Genomic DNA, 22134 nt, shown 5'->3' with positions numbered 1-22134 from the left:
TTCCTGAAATTTCAGTGGCTAGGGCCTATGGAAAAAAGCGTGGGGTGTGCGCTAGAATTTTGCAAGGCCGAAAGGTTTATGAGTGGTTTGAATTTTGAAGTTAATTTCTATTGTGTGGGGCATGTACTGGTGTACAGACAAAGTAGGGTGGGAGACTAAAGGCTGTGGGGAAAGTCAGAAGTATGGGGACAAAAGAGAAGGTGACCTCAAGGCTGGTCAGTGGAACATGCCCATGTCCTACCAGAAGTAGAAAGAGGTGTTTTGAGGGGAGAAGATGGGGACCATACCCTTCCTCAGTGGGGTAGGGAGAAAAATCGGCCAGTCCAGATCGCCAGACGGCAGTCCTGCAGTCACAATCATGATCAGAGTCCAGTCCGTAGCCTAGTGGTTAGGCGCGAGGGTGCATAAGTACATGTGCCTTGGGTGACCGGGGTTCAAGCCCGTGAGTACTGAATACGGTGCGGTTTCTTTATTCTGTCTATCTTGCGAACTCCTCTGACGTTTGGTCGTCACACAGTATAAACAGAATTTTTTTTTTTTTTTAGGTCTACTCCATAATTGCCAAGTCCAGTGTTTGAATCTCATAGAGTTCGTCGAAAGTGTGGCTGTCTCTCATGTGCTGGGAGGCCCCCATTCAGCGTCCATTTCAGTGTAAGGAAAATTTTACCTCACGATGAATTACTATCACATCCGATGTTATTCCCTTGTTGTGTCTCTCCCTCTCTCTTGGGATAAACCATGTACAGCGGGTGTCTCAATTTCGTGAGGTCAGAGTAATTGGTTGGTATTCTCTCTTTGTGGATGGTTCCATCCAGTTGCCATATCGTTGTGACAGTCATGATTATTTGTTTGTCTTCGTTGTATGGTTCCATCCAGTTCTATTGGCCTAGTTGATTATTTGTTTGTCTTCGTTGTATGGTTCCATCCAGTTCTATTGGCCTAGTTGATTATTTGTTTGTCTTCGTTGTATGGTTCCATCCAGTTCTATTGGCCTAGTTGACATTCACCAGGCTGCCGGGCCAGCTTGAAAACCAAGTTGCTGTTTCTCCCTGTCTTGGTTTTAATGGTGTACCTAGGTGTACCAGGGTCTGGTTTTGTTGTTCTGGGGAAATGTCTTGAAGATTCCTGGCTAAGTGTAATTTACCTATCAACTTCAAATATAATGATGGAGAGTCGCTCCTTCCTAGGTGGCTCATCTGATGGACCCAGGGTGGTGATTTTTGGGTTAGACATTTGGGTTATCATCTGAACATCCTCCTTAGTGTCGTTAGTCGTTATGAGCCTGACATTTTGGGGCTTTCATATTGATTTTATATTTGTTGCCTTGAGGGCCTCCCTTAGTACCCTCATCACTGTAGTCTTCAACTCCTCACTAGTTTGTGCATTTTCAGTATCAGTAGACCTGGGGACCACTAGGTTCAGAGTTTTCAGTAACTGTTTCATTGTCTGTGGTCCTTTTGTTGGTGGTGTGCCAGGGAATTCCTCAGCACTTGGGCGAAAGTGGAGGCACGCTGTGGCATTTGGTTTGCCCCACAGTCAGTATATACCGATGAGCCACAATATTATGACCAGCGAGTCGTTATGGAAATCTAAGCAACTGCAGGTGAACTACGGCGTGTGCGGGGGTCGGGACACAGTATCAAAATCACCCGATACTGAGCTCCATTAATCAGTGTTACTCTTGTTCTTCAGATGGGAAAGGCAGTGGACTTAAGCGAGTTTCACAGAGGCCAAATTGCAATGGCCAGAATCTGTTTCGGAAATGCTCTGACTGGGTCAGAGCATTTCTGAAACAGCATGGCTGGTGGGGTGATCACGGTCAGCCGTGGTTAGCCGGGTACATGTGCGTCGCTTACTTGGGAAAGAGATGGTGCCTGGATACAGCGTGGGATGAAAACAAGTACCTATCGAAAGTGGTCCGAGCAGTGAAACCCACGAACCGCTGGTGAGGTGTTGGAAGACCACGGCTCATCGATGCTTAAGGTGAGTGCGGGCTCTCCCGAATGGCAACACTGCCACCACCGGCTTGTTTTCATCGCACGCTGTATCCAGGCACCATCCCTTTCCCATCATCTATCCTTTCACCATCCCTTTGCCTTCATGGCAACAGAAGGCCGACTGTGGTGCAACTAGCCATTAATTAGAATTCTGGTGATGGGAGTAATATGCCACAACACACAGTACATCGAACATTGCTGAAAATGGGGCTGTGTAGCCGCAGGCCGGTCTGTGTGCCCATGCTAACCACAGTTCGCTGGCGACAGCGCCTGAAATGGGCATGCGAGCTTGCCCATTGCAAGCTGGAACTTGAGTGATTGGAAGAAGGTCGTCTGGTATGGTGAATCATGCTTCCTGTTGCATCATGTGGACGGCCGGGTACATGTGCGTCGCTTACTTGGGAAAGAGATGGTGCCTGGATACAGCGTGGGATGAAAACAAGCCAGTGGTGGCAGTGTAATGCTTTGGGCGATGTTCTGCTGGGAGAACCTGGGTCCAGTCATCTATGTGTCTGTCACTCTGACATCTACCACCTAACTAAACATCATTGCTGACCAGGTACATCCTTTGATGGCAACGGTCTTCCCATCTGGCAGTGCAGTCTTTCAGAAGGATAATGCGCATTGCCACACCGCCCGAATTGTTCGCGTCGGTACGTGGTAATTGGTATGAGACTGGTTCGCGGAACATGAGGAAGACTTCCAGGTATTGCCCTGGCCTCCAAATTCCCCAGACATCAATCCCATCAAACATCTGTGAGTTGTGTTGGAACAGCAACTCTGGCCTGCGGCATCTCAACATATCTTACAGCAGTTAAATATATCTCAATATATCTTACAGCAGTTAAAGGATCTGCTGATTACGTGTTGGTACCAGATACCACAAGACACATTTAGAAATCTTGTAGCGTCCATGCCTCACCAGGTATGAGCTGTTTTGACTACTCGTGAGCAGGGATAAGGAGGGATAATTTGTGAGCAGAGAAAAGGAGGTGATTATTCCCTTGTATAAGGCAATTATTAGGCAAGACCTTTCATACTGCATACGGGTCTGGAAGCCTCATTTTAGGAAATAAGTAGAGTTGCTATAACGAAGACTGTGTACTCGTTATAGCAAGTACACAGAAGTGCAACAAGACTGCTGAGGGAAACGAAGGAGTGCTCTTATGAAGAAAGGCTTAAGTTTTGCAAAATGCAGCTTCTGGAGACTAGGCTTCCGCAAGGCGAGCTGATTGAGGTGTATAAGGCCTTGAATGGATTGAGCAGGCTCAATGCGGATGAGATTATCCTGTTGCTTAGATTACAAACCTGAGGGGGCATAGATTCAAAGTAAGGAAAGATAGTTGAAGAATAGATGTGCGGAAATTTGCCTTTAGCCAGCGGGTAGTTGATTGCTGGAACAAACTTCCATCTGTTGTTGTGGAAGTTGATAGCTTAAATAAATTCAAGACAGAAATGTTTTTTTTTTTTTTTTTTGGTGATGCTGTATAATCTTGCTTTCTTGCATCGTATGCCTCTACTAATGCTAAAATTTGAGGCCTAGCAGCATCACCTTTTCATTGTGAACACTTTAATTGTTTGGATAGAAATTCTAAGTTTAAAAGTCACGACTTTTCATCCCGCACAAAATCTACAAGATAGTGGTCATCCTGATAGCAACATTCATTTTGTTTTTATTAGCAAATGGTCCCTAGCCAGATTCTGCAACTGTGCTATATGCATATACATTATATACAGATTCATACCCGATATCAACAAATTCAAATTATTATATTAGGGCCACTCGTGTGTGTGGAGGGGATATGGTTATTTATTGGCGCATTAGCTACTATAGCTATAGTGCACCTGGGCCACTTGTAATTTCTTACATTTTATCCATTTATTTTTTATGTCTGTAAATTTTGTGTGCTCTGGTCGATTTGCCTGTTTTGCTGGACGAAAAAAACCCAGTGTCTTGGAAAAAACCTTGCTATCTATGAGATCAAGTAACTCAGTCACAGAGTGAAAAAAAGCCCATTAAATTTCTCCGCGTCATCGACGGGATTCGAACATGGGCCTTTTCCACCCGGTCTGGGGTGGACGGTGAGGATACCACAGTGCTAGGCCTGACGAATAGTCATTTCATTCATTTTTTATTCGTTTTTATTAGCAAGCGGCCCCTAGCCAGAAACTAGCAACTCCGATATTGCTGACGTAGCACGTCTATCGAGTGAAAAAGTGCTCTGCTTTTTTGGTCTTATTTCAGTTGCCTGAAACGTTAATAACAGAGGTATTTGGTTATTTGGTATCATCGGGAATAGGAAAATCAAGTCTTCAAAATGAGTGTGTCAGCTTCTGAAAGAAGTTATCAGGTATAGTTATTTTATTAGTTTTAAATCTGCATAAACAACCTTACAGACAAAATATTTTCCAACACAAGCAGTTCAGCTCATACAAGAACGGCTAATTAAGCTACCCCAAGGTCATGTTAGCGCATATATTGGTCTGTATATTTTTCTCAAAAGCTGTAATTTGTGAATATCGAGAACTAGACAATTCAATTTTATTCTGGTTATATTATTCTTCTTTGCAATTATAATGGATATTTTCCTTTGAAAAACTATACAGAATATATATTTCTATCGTCAACATTTTATTTTTAACCCTATATCTCTATTCACGGTTATTATGTTTAGAAATCAAAAGAACTGATAAAATTTCAAAAGCAAAGTTAACCTTATTCACATGCAACTCTTTTGCTGATGTTTACACATTACACTCGATATTTCTTGTTAACTAACTACACACATGACCCTGCACGAAAATCACATGTCGAATTATTCTCCTTAATCCTGAAACGATATAATGAAAATTCTTTTCTTCTTGTTAATTTTCACTGGTTATTTTGAATATTATCAGATTTCATCTTCACAAAAACACGGCTGTACATGCCACTAACTCCAGGCGGTCATTTCAACTGGTCATTTCCGCTCGGAAAGAAAAGTACTGAATATCGCGAGCTATCAACCATTCGGGGGAATTTACTGTTTGAAGTGAACGTAATCACTCGTTTTATGTTCACGACGTGAATACGATTTCTGATGAATCTAAATCGAGAAAAAGTTTTAAAAGTACAAAGCCTTTGTTGTGGGGGGGGACTAAATACATTTTAATGTCTGATTCCACTTTATCTGCAAACGATTTCTGATTGGTTTAGAATATAACCTGAGTTAAAGATGATTTGTGTTTGGGTTAACGAATTCTGCTTGTAACTTTGAAGACTTATCAAGTGTACAGCAATGTGTGTGTGTTTTGTTTTTTTCCACATCTGTTTGTGTTAATTTTTCGCAAAAACTATTTCTCGGTGACTGCTGTTATAGTTTTTCCTAAAGATTGTAATTTTGCCGTTTTAGTTGTTAGCACAAGATGTTAATAAGAAAATTGCCAACTTTAAGTTCCACGTTTTAGCCTTCACAACAACAATAAAAGTGTAAAAGCTTAGTTTGTACTAAGCAACATCAAAGCGTGCTTGCTTAAATGAGTTTAAGTGAAAATTATCAACGTTACAAAGGTTGGCATTTTAGGTTATTTTCGATATTACCTCAAGAATAAAACTGTATATTTTAGCATTATCAAGTTATGGTTTTTGACTACTTAAATTTCCAAAAACACACATGTTATGATTAACCATTTAGTTTTGTCAAGCAAAAAAAGGCTGCATTAGCCTAGTGGTCAGGCACGTGTATGCATAAGTACGTGAGCTTTGAGTGATCGGGGTTCAAGACTGTGACTGCTGTTTCTTGTATTCTGTCTATCTTGTGAACTCCTCTGACTGTTTGGTCGTCATGTTATCATGTATTCGAAACAGTCGTTTCGAATACATGATAACATTCATTTACATCTCTTAAAATTTACAATGTCCACAGTGCTTTGTTGTTTGGGATGTAAAACTTATCGACATTATGCAGGTGAAAAACCTTAACTTAGCATTTTCTTCTTGAAAAAGTTCGTTGCTGCTGTTACCAAAAGTGCTAGCTCCTAATGCGATATCAAAAACCGAAATCGACATGAATGTCAAAAACGAGCGAAACATGGATGGGAGTTGGTGCGGGGACAGATGGTTTACTCTTGCGGCCCAAATCGACACTAACATGGCATGCTCTACAGCCAACCGTACAACTTCTCTAGGGCACAAGGAAATGGCAATAACTTGAAACTAAAATAACGATACACACAACTATGAGGCACTTCCGATCGACAAAGCACAACAGTGGCGCACAACGGAACAGAAAATAAACAATGCCAACTGTCTAAGAGAAAGTTTTTCTCCACCACACAAACACCTTCAAGATGACAAGCCATCCCCAGCTTGAGACGATACAGAGCATTAGCTAGGGTACATTTCTAATTTTTTCCCCTTACATTCCAATCCAACACACAAACAGAGGGACCGAAGGTGGGGCCCACTTGCAACCCGAACCGTACAAAGTGCACCCAGCTGGGGTCCCCTAACCATCTGAACTGCCGGCCTTCTGCTGTGCAGTAGGCCAGCCTAACTTAACCTAACCAAACTAGCAGGACAAACAGTCGGACTGTCAGACCACATCAAATATCTGGGCATAATCATCAACCAGAACTTATCCTTCGAACCGCATCTAATCCATCTGAAAGAAAAACTGCGGAAATATACAGCACTTGTCAACAGAATCACATGCAGGGATTGGGGTTTAAACAGGAAAACCCTGTCCTTATACTATAAGGCTATTTATTATTGTTATTTGGTTTTTTTTAGGAGCATTAGCAACTAAGGCCATATTTGCTCCGGGATATGCGGTGGTCATTCCCTGACCTTTCCGCATCCTCCGTATTTGGTGGTGACGGGCTCGAATCCCGGTCTAATCAAAAAGCGTGTGCTACGCACTGCTGCTCCTTCCCACCTGGCTACGGAGGCGCCTTATAAGGCTTTCTTCATCCCAACCATAACATATGGATTCCCCGGTAATGGTCCTCCTCCAGCAGTATGGTATACAAAAGCGGGAACAGCGGTGAACAGAAGAATATTCGAAATGATTCAAGGCAATATATTGCTGACAAAACCAGACGGTGCAATACAGTGAGCACAAGTGCCCTTCAAGTCCTGGCGGGAGCCCTATCACTGGATCTGGAGGTAAGCTGCTGTGGGCTAATGTATCTCCTAGCAAAGGGTACCCCAACTACCTATAAAGGCCTCACCATCGGGGTCACAAATAGCCGATGAAGTGAGAAGCAAAGAATAGTGGACCACCTAACACAAATATAGTAGAGAAGATGGACGGATACTGACAGAGGAACGATTACAAAAACATTCATTCCCCAAGTTACCAAACTACATGCTAAGGCTCCCAAATGGTACTACCCCGGCCTTTACACCACATTCCTTCTTACTGGCCACAGGCTATTTAGGGCGAAACTCAGCACGGTGGGCATCACCGAAGAAGCACACTGCCTTCGTGGAGAACCGGAAACATGGCACCATGTCATACATGAGAGGGAAAATTATGACAATTTCAAATGCAGACTGATCACAGAAATTAGATACCAACCCCACAATCAAGAAAACCACCTCCTAGACACACAGGAGGAGGGTGCGGCCTTCAGTTGCTATGCGCAGGATGTCTTTTCGAGGAGGAAAATGCAAATGGCCATCTACCGAAATGGAACAAATAAAGATTGTATGCGACACCAAACTAACAGGACCTAAAAGCCGTGGATGGGATCCAAACCCAGGAAGGACAATTACCAGACAAGAAACCTGTAACCAAGGATGGGACAATGTCCTTGGAAAGACTACAACCAACCTGATGAAACAGCAGTTTAACTGCACACACGCACCTTTGCGATCTGAGCCACTCCCCTAAGCGGTTCATCTTTCACTCCTACTCCCTGGCGGGGAAAGTAGATTGGTTTCCGTCCCCTTCCCCCCCCCCCTTTTCTCCCTCCGGTGGGGCATGGGCATGCCCCACTAACAAAACCGGAGCCGCCTTTCCTATTCACACCATACTTCTATCTTTCTCCCCCTAGCTTTCAGTCTCCATGCCCCCCCCTCTCTACCTGTACACAAGTGAAAGCCCCACACGTTGAAAAGCCCAATTTTCTGATTTTCAAACCCTAGCGCAAACCTCACTTTTCTCATTTTTCCCAGTGCTGCTGTTAGTGCCAATGATAAAATTAGTTTTTCGGGATTATATTTCTTTTGAACTATTATCGTTTTGCTTCCTTGGAGCATCCATGTTGGGCAGGTCTGCTCTCTGAAGGTGGGGAAGGAGCATTGGATCTTCTATGAACGAAATACTTGGGATGAGTGGTGGGATTTGCATCCTGTTTTTTTGTTAATAATTCTAGCGTAATGCAGACTATGGAGGACAACAGTGTTGTTTAGTGACGTGTTTGCTCAGGATGCATGTGTGCATGTGTAACTAGGATCTGAAGCGTCATACAAGAAGTAATGGTCTTCCCACAAGCTACGATTACCGATGTGTTACTTCCTGAAGAATGTGTTGTTGCTTCCATACCATGGCAATTATGAACACAGAACATGGTGTCATCATTCGGGGGGATATTCCATTCGAAACCTCTTTCAAGGGAACCATTCCCTGAGGCGTAGCTCATCCATGGCTAACTCTTGAAAGGAACTAGTGTCGGAGTCTTTTAGAATTCAACTATATATAACAAAAATTTTGGTAACGTTGTTTCAAACTGTCAACTATTAACTACAGCTCAATTTAATTTAAGCCACTTAGCCTCTCCCAAGAAAAATCTACTTTTTATTTCTTAGATTTTAATGGAGAGAGTTGCCATCCCTACCGCGTGGAGGTAGGCTTCTACTATCCAGCTACTTCTTTACCCTTTCCTTTCCACGCAATAGGGTTTATCATCCTATGAACTCTTTCATATGAGTGATCTTTTTATTTCACACTATTATTTAATTCATTTAATTTAAAACTAGAATTCCAGGGATTACAGGATCCTTGCTCACTCACAAAAAACCTCTAAAAACTATCTAAGAGAACAATTCTTTGCCTCTCGAGTATCTTCACAATTACTCTCGATTAATTACAATTCCATATCTAGTATCTTGCTACTACATGTAGTATCATATTCTAAACTTACAATCTTGAGAAATTCAACTCATTTAACCTGCTTATAACTGGACAAATCACTATTCTGCACACACTTAAACATCAATAATTTCACACATACACAATGCAAACAAATCAATCTATTTAATAGTACATTAGGTACTACTTCAAAAGAGATGCCGTCATAGTCACCGTGGTATTTCATATATACATTATCTAATCCTACTTAATTACTGTATTAAGCACAAGTTATATACTTACATAACTAATCCTTCTCTACAAAACTTATAATCTTACCCAAGCATTATCATCATCAACTATAATCTACTTTTTTCTTGTAGATTTCTAGTGCTCTTATATATTCCGGGCACTTCTTATCTACTGCCGTATGATCTGCCGGCTTACCCTTTTTCTTACATATATAACATTGTGCACTCTTATCCTTATTCTTACATTCCCTATAGGAGTGATTTAGCTCTCCACAGTGACCACACAGCACCTCTCTTTGACAATACTTTGCAATGTGTCCATAATTCATGCATCTAAAACATTGTGTAACAGAATAGACCTCCTTGAATTTACAGGCCATCCATCTTATAAACACTCTACTTTTTATTTTAATCATCTTCCATATTTCTGAATCTAACTGAATCACCCAGTTATTATGATGAGTTGTCCTATTGTTATTCACAGTTAATATCTCAACCTTCTCCTTAAACCTTTTTTCACTTATCTTATTGTCCTTAAAATTTCTTAACCATAATTGTTCTAAAAGTTCTTCACGCTCTATATCTTTTTCTACGTCAAATATCACAATACGTGGTAGAATTGGCTTAGGAATAGAATAACTTAACCCCAGTTCCTGAATTCGTTTACATGCTTTTAATTTCACTATGTCTTGTTCACTTTCCGCCTCAATCAACACAGCACGGTCTCTAATTGATCTTACATTTCGTACTTTCACTGAGGATAGCAAGGGTCTTACTTCTTTCATAACGTCTGTCTTAACTTCATCACTTGTTTTATGTTTTACTGTTAATGCCTTAAGTATCATTACTTTTGGCACATTAACTTCACTCTCAGGACTTTTAACTATTGTAGCATAGTCTATCTCTTTAACCTTATCTTCCTTCTTTCTGAGTCTTTCTTTCAATAACACATTCTCAGTATGAGTTTCTAACGCTTTTTTCTCTACAGTTTCCCACATGTTCATTATAATTTTAATAGCATTTTTAGACACTTTACTGTCAGTATCATGTAGGAAACAATTCAATTTTCGTCTTACCTCAAAAACAAATTCAAAATCTTTATTCTCACTGATTTTTTCATCATCATCCTTCTTTTTCCTCCTCTTTTTTTCCTTTACTACTATGTCCACAATCAGAATGATCATCACCCTGCTTCCTCTTTTTCTTTTTAGAGTCTTTATTATTCTGGACTTCCTTAGACCGAGCTGTGCTTGATGTTCTTTGTAATGTTCGTTCAGTATGCACTTCTATCTCAGCCAGCTCTGCAGCCTGTTCTAAGACTCCACGTGCGATATCATCTCTTTCTTCATCAGTCACCTCACTCGAAGCTGCAAGCAACTCCTCCTCACTTATTTCATCAGAGGAAGACATTTATAATATAAAATCTCAATATATACAATTAAAACTGAACCACTTCAACAATCAACTATTTACAACTATTTACAACAGTTGTAAGTGAGCAAGGAGCCAGATCCCAACTCAATTTCGAATAGATTTCTAAAATGCACAAGAACCTGATTAACGAGCACCCTATCTATCTACGCTCAGCTCAATTTCGCCAGGCAAGGGGATCCACCCCTCGTCTGCCCACCCCGGACCTCGCGGAGGTATGAGCAGTGATACTATGGCTTAATGTCAATACTAGGATAACAACTCCTATGTCTTCACACAGAAAATATTAGTCACTCTTACAATTAGCAAGAAAGTATCCTAGTAGCCCCAGCGTCACCCCCGGGGCCATTCGGGGGGATAGACTGAATTTGGCTGCACAGCACAAGGTATGGAGCCCAAATGCCAGAGAATGGGGGTGAACAGGGCCTATTTGTCTGATCAACAGCCGGGTAGTCTGAGGAGGCGCTCGTCAGTTTCTTTTCTTTCTCAGAGTGACAGTGTTACCTGCTTCTGTCCAGTTTCTTCTTTTTTCACATGGGCAGATTCTTGGCTAATGACTTGATGTGATGGAGGGAGTCGGTTATCTAGTTATGGCATGCATTGGCTGCAAGTCAGGTCCCTCGCTTACGAACTTCATAGGTTGGCATCGAAAGCCTTATCATTGCTGGTGCGGTTGTCTGTTTTCAATAGGGTTTCTTCGGCCCATAGACTGTTTGTCGAACATTCATTTTGTATGTGCGTTTTTCTTGATAACATCTGAACTTTTGTCATCTGGGCGATCTGATTCTTTAGCATTTCCTGATTGGTGAGAGCAATGTCAATGATATTCCAAAATGTGTTATGTGCTTTTGCGCGTTAGCACTGTTTTGTGGAAAATATTGCTGAGGATTTTGTGATATTCATGGACATCGCAGAGCACCGATCAAATGTGGTCCTGATTATTTCTAGAAGGTGGGTCGTGCGCAATTTCGGCAAGTGAGGATACGCCCATAACTTCAATGTCAGGCAGCATCTGAAAAACAGATGCTGCCTGAAACAGTAGAATCTGTTTTTCTTTGTGGGTCACTCTTACGCTCGCCTGGCGATGATGTTGGGAGGTTGCCCACAGTTGATGAGCAGTCACTCTATTCCCATTTTTCTTTATCTTGCAACATTCTCTTAAATTGTTGCACGGTAGTACAGTGGAATCGTCACTGTCCCCACGCCGGGTGGAGAAGGCACGGGTTCGAATTCCGTCGATCATTCCATGGCTGAATTAGTCGGTCTCAGGCGTAGATAGCAAGGTTTTTTTATCCAGCAAAATCGACCAGAAACACGCCGAATTTATAGACACAAAACACATGGGTAGATGTAATCAATTACGGATAACCCTAATAAATATTTTATTTTATTATTTTTGTTAAAATAACTAAATGCGCAAGGCATAATACTTTAAGAGTTAAGAGTTTAATATCTATATAATATCGGTGTAGATACACCATAGATAACTCTTAAGAAACTACGATGGTAGTTAGTGTGGGGGGCATTATTTGCTCTAAATCTCATATCGTGCTCTTCCTTCATAACGTGTGTGTATTTATTTTTTTATATGGGATCGTGGTGCATTGTAGGAAAAATCGGCCCGGCATGGTGTGCATTGCAGCTTGTTTTTCACCTGTTTTCTGGCATGCTTGACAAGGTGCCATTTTATACTGTAGTTGTTACTCTGAGATGTTCCTTTTTTTTTTCCCGGAAAGAAAGTGGGTCGTTAAAATAGTATATCCTAGTTCAAAAGTGGTCCTGTTCATTCCCAGTGTGGTGTGGCTTTAGCGATGACTATAAGACAAAACCAGTTGTAGCCTAAGGCTGGGATAACTTGGAGAGATTGGCATAGCTTTGGCCTGAAACGAAAGCACTCCCTGGACAGTATTGAGGGTAGGGTTTGGGAGATTTCCCACTGTCGAAACGCGTGTACGAAACAAGGCGTGTACGAAACGGAAATGGAGACTTATGCCCAATATTGTGAATGCATTATTAGATTCATTACCTGAGAAGGGATGTGGACATAGAATTCATCTACTGGCGGATCTACTGTGTGTGTGTGTGTGTGTGTGTGTGTGTGTGTGTGTGTGTGTGTGTGTGTGTGTGTGTGTGTGTGTGTGTGTGTGTGTGTGTGTGTGTGTGTGTGTGTGTCATGGTGGCTCCAAGGCAGTATCCATTCCCATCTCCACCTTTGTTCTCTGTGTTGGTGTAGAAACTGTAGGCCACTTCGCCGCCAGGGAGCAGCGAATACCTGGGCAGCTGCCACCTTGCCTGTCACCAGGCATGATCAAACCGGCTTGGGTATACTGTCCCATATGTGCTTATGTGCATATTAGGAACACGATTCTTGAGTCAGGTGGGCGATTATTTATAAAAAGAAATAAACTATAAGTTTAACATTATTTATGTGGCACTGAAAGCCAAGTTCCCTGAAGACTCGTGCATGATTTTCTAAATTTGCCACTGTGATGGTAAATTTTTAATTTCTAAATTAAAATTGTTTAAAACTGTGCTTTAATTTTCTAAATTACTACGCCAGATGGTCGTCAAATTGCGAATTCTTTTTATTGCTTAAAAACCCCACATATACTGACTACAATGCAAAAACCTTTTTTCGATACAATTTTCGAGTTATTAATTTTTAAATTTGGGAAAGCCTCTATTTTTACTGGTCGTAGAAACTGAATGGAGTTGTCTAAATAGTAAAGTAAATATTTCATCTATCTTACCGATTTTCCATTAACAATCCACTGCATATTTGCAGGAGGCTTTGAAGGCGACGAAATGCAGGTTATATTTAAGACATCGCCAACTTCATATTGTGGTTCAAGACCTTCAATGACAGGTTCCATCTCAGGATACACTACAAAGCAAATTGAAATGAAAATACCACAATGAAAAATGACATTTTCTTAAGAGTATATATAGCTGCGCATTAACTTTTCCAATTTATAATATAATGATATTCCAAAGGTAAAAAACAATGCATAATAAACAATGCACAAACAATGCAAAATATGGCATTCCAATAACAGTGATCGACAAAATTATTATTTTTTTAAATAAAAGATATAACACGGTTTTCTAAACAAGTTTTGCACGCTGATTTCAATATGTTGTCAGTTTCGTTTCTAGCATGTGCAATTTATATTTCGATTATTTTTGTAACACGGATGCTAATAATATCAGTACAAATAATTCAGTACTATTTTATTACGAAACACGTGAGACTGGTTACAATTGCAATTTTATCACTTGCACAGCTTAAACCCAATACTCGTTCACATAGTAAAAACACATACAGTAGTTTAAACACATAGTTAAAATATATAATACACCACTATTGGAAAAAATATATATATTCTGTGTCACAGTAGAAACTCGGAAAAGGCAAGAGGTAGTGTAAGTTTATACATGTTCTTCGTAGTGTAAAGTATAAGTAAAGTGTAAAGTATGTTTAGGGTCAAACGGCACCAGGGGTTTCCCCCTTCTCCGCATGGTATACATCGTCTTGTGATACAGAATACTGTAAAGGCCAGAGATTTAAACGTATATGGGTATTGTTTACGTGTAGTGTTATGTACCGTTGTTCCTCTGGCCATTTAGCCGCCAGACCCTTACTGAGGCCCGACGTTGCCCGCACTTTGCCCTGTGGAGGCAGACCTGGTACACCAGTACTTTAAGTTTACTCTGGCAGGTTCTGCCACCTAATTTCCTGAGATTTCAGTGGCTAGGACCTAAAAAAAAAAATAAAAAAACCCGCACACATATATATGAAGTGATGGTCGCGGCAGGGATAGCGCTAGAATTTGAAGGGCCGAAAGTTTTGTGGGCAAAGCAATTTGGGTGTAGTTAAATTTGAAAGTATGGGGTATTCGCTGGCACACAGATAGAGTGGGTGGGGAGACTGAAGGCTGGGGGGAAGAGGTAGAAATATGGGGACGATAGAGAAGACAACCCCAGAGAGTCAGTGAGGCAGGCCCACATGCCTCACCAGGAGAAAGGAGGGGCGGCAGGGAGAGGAGACGGGGCCAGTCTCCTCCCCCCTGCCAAGGGAAGGGGAGTTAAAAGGAGAACGAGGCAAGAGAGTGCAGTTCAGATCGCCAATATTGGCGTTGGGCAGTGAAGCTGCACTGTCATTCATGGTCCAGTCCAGTCCAGTATTTTTTTTTTTTTTTTATGCTAGTACAGTTCCTCTTTTCTTGATATAGGTGTCTTCTTTCAGTCATTTTATAGTAATTAGTGAGTGTGGTTATGTGCTGTGTTTTCAGTCCTGCGAGTTGGTGATGTTCGAAATTCACTTAACCAATGGTTTGTCTTGTGTCTGTTTGCTTTTTTCGGGGTTAAACAGTGGGCTCTAGGGTAGTCGCGGTAGGGTCCTTAGTCTGGTAAACATCTCTTGGGAAAATTTTGAGAGAGCCCGGTAATGGTCCTCCTCCAGCAGTATGAGGTGCTCCTGATCCTTTGGGTTGAAAGGAATATCCGTGATGAGATGGCAACGGAGGTCTTCGTAGAGGGGGCAATCGTGCATTAAATGCTTCCAGGTTTGCCCTCACCGCAGTGGCATAGTGGTGATTCTGCAATACTGAAGGCGGCCAATTTTGCATTGAAAGATCCGTGCCCTGTGAGCAGAAAAGTGGTGTAGAGTGGAAAGAAGAAAAGTGGTGTTGCGTGGGTAGAATGTCAGGGATAAGTTTCTGGGTCACGGCGCCCTTGATTGAGTCCGTCCATTTGGATTGCCAGATTTGTCCAAGGAAGGTTGTAAAGTGTTTCTTCTCTGTTACAGTGTTATTGATTGGGTTGGTTGTGAAACTAATACAAGTCACTGTCTTTTCCTTTGAAAGGTGGTAGAGTAGGCCGCAACGGATGATTTCCAAGTCTAGGCCCTGGAGTGCGTGCGAGCTCACAGTACAGCATGCCCTTGAGATGGTTAGTAGGATGAAGCGCCGTATAATCTCTAATTTTCTCCTATTGACTGCCTTGAGTTTTATTACATGAGGCAGAAAACTTTTTATTTTATTTGTATTACATTTTACCTTATTATTAAAAATTTTATTTTACGTTCACTCACATCATATTGGCTTTGTAACTCAACCCATAATTTTATTAATTCATCATAACTTTTAGGATATTAACGTTCTTTCACCTTTTACATATCTACTATACTTCTTTTTCTACTCTCCTTACCCCTCTAGTCACTGGCACTATGTGTAAATTCTGCCTCCATTTTTGAATACTTTATCTAATATATCTATTCATATATACTTATATATGCTTTTGCATCCGTTAATTCTACTTTGCACTTTTAGGTGCATCTGTCATACCCGAATTATTAATTTTTCATGAACTGTAAATTTTATTATAAAATTACATTAATATATATATATATATATATATATATATATATATATATATATATATATATATAATCTAATTTAATATATATACTAAATGTAATTTAAAATACAGGGTGTCTCAAAAATATTGGTACAAACGTTTAGGGGAGGTAGGTAACATCTAAAGGAATGTGAATTGCATAGGAACCCATAACCGGAAACGTCACCGTAAGTCGGTAGACGGCGCTGTTCATCAGTTCGCGAGAGGGAAAATTTTTGGTTTACTCATTCAGGCAGTAGTCTCCGCACGAAGAGCATGCACCGATATACGAACTGTGAGCTGGCTGACATGCACCTGGTGTATGGATTAGCAGGGGGCAATGGACGAGCTGCTCAACGAATTTATGGAGAACGCTTCCCAGACAGACATGTACCGGACCACGGTTTGTTTGCGTGTGTGCATCAAAATTTGTGCGATTATGGGTCATTTAGAGGTAACAGGAGTAATGCGGGCAGACCACGTTCGACGCGACCTGCCGCCATGGAAGAAAGTGTGTTGAATGCCGTCCAGAATAATCCTACGTGTGCTGTTAGTAGGATTATTATACCGTCCAGAATAATCCTACTACCAGCACACGTGCCGTTGGCTCAGCCTTAGGAGTATCTCGTTGCAGTGTACAGCGTGTCTGGCACGACGATTCCTTACACCCCTTTCATCTCCAGAGGGTTTAGTTACTGCTTCCCCAAGATCATCCTGTACGTGTGGCTTTTGCGCAGTGGTTTCTCCAAGAAAGTGTTCAAGACTTCAATTTTTCGGCCTATGTTTTGTTCACGGATGAGGCTAATTTCACTCGGGAAGGCTTATTCAATCTGCACAATGCTCATGTGTGTGCTCACGACAACCCACACGGTGTGCGCCCCCATGCAGCACAACATCACTTCGCAATAAATGTACATTCACCGACCATACCTGTGTGGGCAGGTATGGTCGTTGACTGCTTAGTAGGCCCATACCTGTTACAATCACTCATGAACTCGGCTAAATATCGGATCTTTCTTGAACAAGTTCAACCAGGGTTACTTGACGATGTCCCAGCAAATGTGAGACGCAACATTTGGTTTCAACATGACGGCGCGCCTGCCCATTATGGAAGGTGTGTTCGTGACCATTTTGAACAGGCGTTTTGGGCGTCGATGGATTGGTTGTAGTGGATCCGTTGCCTGTCCCCCACGCTCACCTGATTTATCGAGCCTTGATTTCTTTCTGTGGGGTGGCCTCAAATCTATCGTGTATGAATCGCCTGAGGAGACGGAAATGGATCTCGTGGAGAGACTCGTCTGCACTGCTGCTACTGTCAAAGAAACTCCAGCTGTGTTCGACTGTGTACGCCAATCCATGCTGCGTCGGTGTCACGCATGCATCGCGTCTCATGGTGGAATCTTCGAGCATCTGTTGTAACATCATGAAATGCATCCATCTCGTACTCCATTGTTAATATTATGTCAAATAAACGTTTGCCACTAATTACTGTCTTGTGTCATTTCTGCTTCTTGTGCCTCTGCTACTACTTTCCCGTGAACTTTCTGGTTATGGGTACCTATGCGATTCACATTCCTTTAGATGTATCCTACCTCCCCTAAACGTTTGTACCAATATTTTTGGGACACCCTGTATATATTAAATGAAGAAGAAGGAAACACGATGCAAGAAAGCAAGCTTATATATCATCAGCCAAAAAAAAAAAAAAAAAAAACCCCACCCCTCCTCATTTCACTCATCCACCAGCTCCAAATGTTTGTCTAGTTCTGCATTAAATCTGTTTAAGCTATCAACTTCTACAACGACAGATGGAAGTTTATTCCAGCAATCAACCACCCGCTGGCTAAAGGCAAACTTCCGCACATCTACCCCAAAACTGTCTTTCCTCAATTTGTATTTATGCCCTCTCAGGTGATCATTCTGAGCAAGAGGAAGACACTCATCAGCATTGAGCATGCTCAAACTATTCAAGACTTTGAACACCTCAGTCAGATCACCTCGCAGGTGCCCAGTCTCCAGACACTGTAATTTGCAAAACTTAAGCCTCTCTTCGTAAGAGCAACCGTTTGTTCCATTCACTAATCTTGTTGTCCTGCTCTGTACTCGTTCCAATAGCTCTGCATCCTTCTTAAAATGAGGCCTCCAGACCTGTATACAGTACTAAAGGTGTGGCCTGACAATTGCCTTATTCAAGGGGATAATCATCTCTTTATCCCTGCTAGAAAAATTCCTGTATATCATTGAAAAGACACCATGAGCTACTCTTGAAGACCGTCTGCACTGCTCAGAAAACTTCATATCTGCCTGTGCAATTACCCCCAGGTCCTTTTCATTCTCTACCACTGTCAGTGTAGCACCACAGAATTGATACGTTACTCTGGGGTTACTGCTTCCCATATGTAGTACTTTACATACATTTGTCAATGTTAAACTTCATTTGCCACCTCTCAGCCCATCTGCTCAACTTTTCTATATCCTGTTGCAGCAACGTACCGTCAGTAGTGTCCTTGACAACCCTGCCAACCTTCGTATCGTCTGCAACCTTGGACATTAAGCCCTACATAATATCATTAATGAATACAGAAAACAACAATGGACTCAACATTGAAACCTGAGGGACTCCACTAATAACAATAGACCACGAAGAGCAGGGTTCATTTATTACCACGCTCTGTCTTCTCCCACTTAACTATCCCTTTATCCATAGCAGCAATTGGCCTCCAATGCCACACTGCTCCAAATTGTGCAGCAGTCTTCCATGTGCAACAGTATCAAAGGCTTTTCTAAGATCCAAATATATGATATCGAAGTTCTTTGCATCCATTTCCTATCCAATTCCTTTGTGACTACATCATAGTATTCAATCAAATTGGTCAGACAAGACTTCCCCTTAACAAACCCATGCTGTGTCCGAGATATAACTGAAGTCTTGTCTAGATGATCCTGCAATGCTTCTTTAACCAGTGCCTCCATTAATTTCCCTGGAACAGAAGTTAAACTAACAGGTCTGTAATTACCTGTGTCTCCCTTTGATCCTCCTTTGTGGATTGTTTTCAAATTTGCACATCTCCAGTCCATGGGTACCTCCCCTGAATCCAGGGAAGCTCTCATAATTATGGCTAAGGGTTTGCTTACTTCCTTTACCGCCTCCTTTAATATAACTGGATAGATCTCACCCACCCCTGGTGCCTTTTTTATGTTTATCTTCAACAATTTCTCCTCCACTTTCCTCTCAGTTATTACAAAATCATCTAGCTCACTGCCAGAGTTTAATTCACGTCTGGCATTCCCCTCCCTGAATAACTCCTCATGTGTGAATGTAGATTCAAAATATTCATTTAATTTGTTAGCTACCTGAACAGTATCACCAACAGTTGAATCATCGATATCAAGTGGACTAATCTGATTGATCTCATTCCTTCTAGAGTTTACATCAGTAAAGAATTCTTTACTGATGTAAAGAATTCTGATGTAAAGAACAAAGCAAAGAATTCTTTGCTTTGTTTCTTTCTTTTTCTTTGCATCCTTTTCCAAAGATTTCTTGTAATCTGTCTTCGCCTGCCTAACCTCCTTTGTGACTTGGTTACAGACCACAGACCAGCTTACAGACCAGCTTACAGACCGGCTTCTGTGTCACCTGTTATTTTATATGTATCCCATGCACTTTTCTTCTCTGTCACATGTTTAATTAGTTTATCTGACATCCATTTAGGCTAAATCTTGAACAATTTTTCTTAGTTGGTATGAAAAGCCTAGTAGCTTCCCTGATTAATTCTTTGAATGCTTCCCATTTTGAATTTCATATTGGTAAAATTTTCAGTTGGTCCCACCGTATAGAATTTAAATACTGACTCAGATCACCGTAGTCACCTTTACGAAAGCAAAAATCCTTCCCCTTGATGTTAGTTACCTTCATCAAAGGTTAGTTACCTTTACCGTTAATGTTAGTTACCTTCTTCTTCTTCAAGAGGAGTGTTTCCTTTTACAATGCCTACAAATGAGTTTCCTCAGCCTACAAATTATTTCTTGTTAGGAATGTTTTCCCTCCATAATGTGCGGTTCAAGGTGTCTTGGTCGGTTAAGGCTCGGGCTGTCATGCACTCCCGTACTCCATCCATCCATGTCCTCCTAGGTCTTCCTCTTCTCCTACTTCCTGGGAGGAAGTTAAGGCTGAGACCACTTTTAGGTTTGCAACAAAATCAAAATCTAACTCTACAGAACACAAAGTAATTAGCTTCTCCCCACGGATTTATAGAACTGTCCTCTCTACACATAGATTATTCCTTGGTTTCAGTGCACACCGATTTCGTCCGTTTACAATTGTCACAAGGTGTTTCCTATGTGTGGGATATGGGCATACCTCCTAACGCTGCTCCCACAAATCTCCATCCTGCGGGCATTGAGCCAGGAGTGGGCATGTCCAGGCAGAATTTCCCTACCGTGATGAAGAGCCCTCTTGTGTGAATTGTAAAAGGAACAGGCGAGCACATAACCGTTCTCTCCGGGATATTTTATGCCCAGAATACCAAAGGGCTCTGGAACTCGTAAGACTAAGGACCGCTGATGCCTAAACCAACAAGAAATACCAATTGTGTTCCCGCTCCAGTCCTGCCCACTCTTTCTGGAAGCCTAAGAGGAGCCCCCGTATCTCAAACTAAATACTTGAGAATGATGCAAATAAATGGGCAAAGGTCCCGCACAGTTGCGGATGAAATACGCCAGGCCACTGAGGAGCATTCAATTGATATTGTTCTGATTCAAGAGCCGTATGCTGCAAGAGTACAACCCCATCCAACCTCTAAAATTACTGGCTTTTCCCTATTTATTACTGCTATACATGTTTTAAGGTCCACTGAGACAGGTTGAATGACTCGAGTGTGTACTCGAGTCATTCAACCTGTCCCAGTGGACCTTAAAACATGTATAGCAGTCATAAATAGGGATCTCGATGTCCTGGTTGTCCAGGGCCTCTGCAATCAGTTCTCCTCCTGTATCCAGATTACATCTACAGATCAATCATTCTAACTGATGTCACTGTACAGCTCTCCCTCAGGTAACATCAATGAAGCACTAAACGTTTTGGAATTCGCCCTGAATTTTATTGGCTCCAAACAACTCCTGGTTGCATCTGACTTGAATGCAAAACCCCCTTCTGGCACAGTGCGGTTGCCAATGGCCGTGGCCAGCTTCTTGAGGACTTCGTCCTCAGCCAAAATCTTATTATCCATAACCAGCCTAGCCAGTTCACTACTTACTCTAGCTCCACCGGTGAATCTAATATTGATTAACCTCTCTACAAAGGACCTACGTCAGTCAGTTAGTTGCTGGGAGGTAACTCCGGATCTGACTGTTAGCGACCATAGAACCATACTGTTCCATCTTGACTTGGTTCCACCGAGAAACAACAACAACAGAGCAAGGCCAACTGACTTCATTAGATTCTCTTCGAGAAACGTCAATTGGGAAGCATATGACAGCTCCATAGAACTGGACTTTCCAAATCCAGACCCATCACAGATGGACTCGCTAAATGCAGAGGATTTGACCACCTTTATCCAGCACTCCATACTCAGAGCCTCATACAGGTCCTCAAGGAAGAAGGTGTTCCGCCCAACAATCTGCCCATGGTGGACCCGGGAACTTACCATCCTTCGTAAGTCAGTCCACTCTGCACGCAGGAACTACCAGCGACACCGTGATTGGCCAGCTCCTGACGTCAAACGCCTTCATAGGGATTATATCGTTAAAAAGAATGAGTATACCAAGGCAATTGCAGCCAGAAAGAGAGAAACTTGGGCAAATTTCGTAAAAGAAATCAACCGTACAAATCCATGGGGCCTGGCATATAAGATCTTGAGAGAGAAAACCTATTCAACACTGTTTCAGTAGACGCTCAGGAAACTAAGTGTTGGCAGGATTCTGCCAACCTTATTCTAGACAAACTGTTTCCACCTGATGACATCTCTGAGGATCACCCAGAACATTCAGCAATTAGAGTTGCCA

General features: G+C 41.8%; 1 protein-coding gene across 1 annotated transcript in view; it reads right to left on the bottom strand.

Annotated features, from left to right (window-relative positions):
* LOC150091119 (uncharacterized) overlaps nt 1-22134 on the bottom strand; it is a 994562-nt gene that overhangs the window by 149781 nt on the left and 822647 nt on the right. The window contains exon 5 of the mRNA XM_090382033.1: nt 13485-13618. Coding sequence (XP_090238159.1) covers nt 13485-13618 — 134 coding nt within the window. The remainder of the gene's footprint in view (nt 1-13484; nt 13619-22134) is intronic.

This window comes from Mastigoproctus giganteus, chromosome 1 (genome assembly GCF_048544385.1).
Source record: "Mastigoproctus giganteus isolate SK-2022 chromosome 1, ASM4854438v1, whole genome shotgun sequence".
NCBI lineage: Eukaryota > Metazoa > Arthropoda > Arachnida > Uropygi > Thelyphonidae > Mastigoproctus > Mastigoproctus giganteus.
The sequence above is the reverse complement of the archived record's forward strand: the minus strand, read 5'-3'. Positions and strand labels throughout refer to the sequence as shown.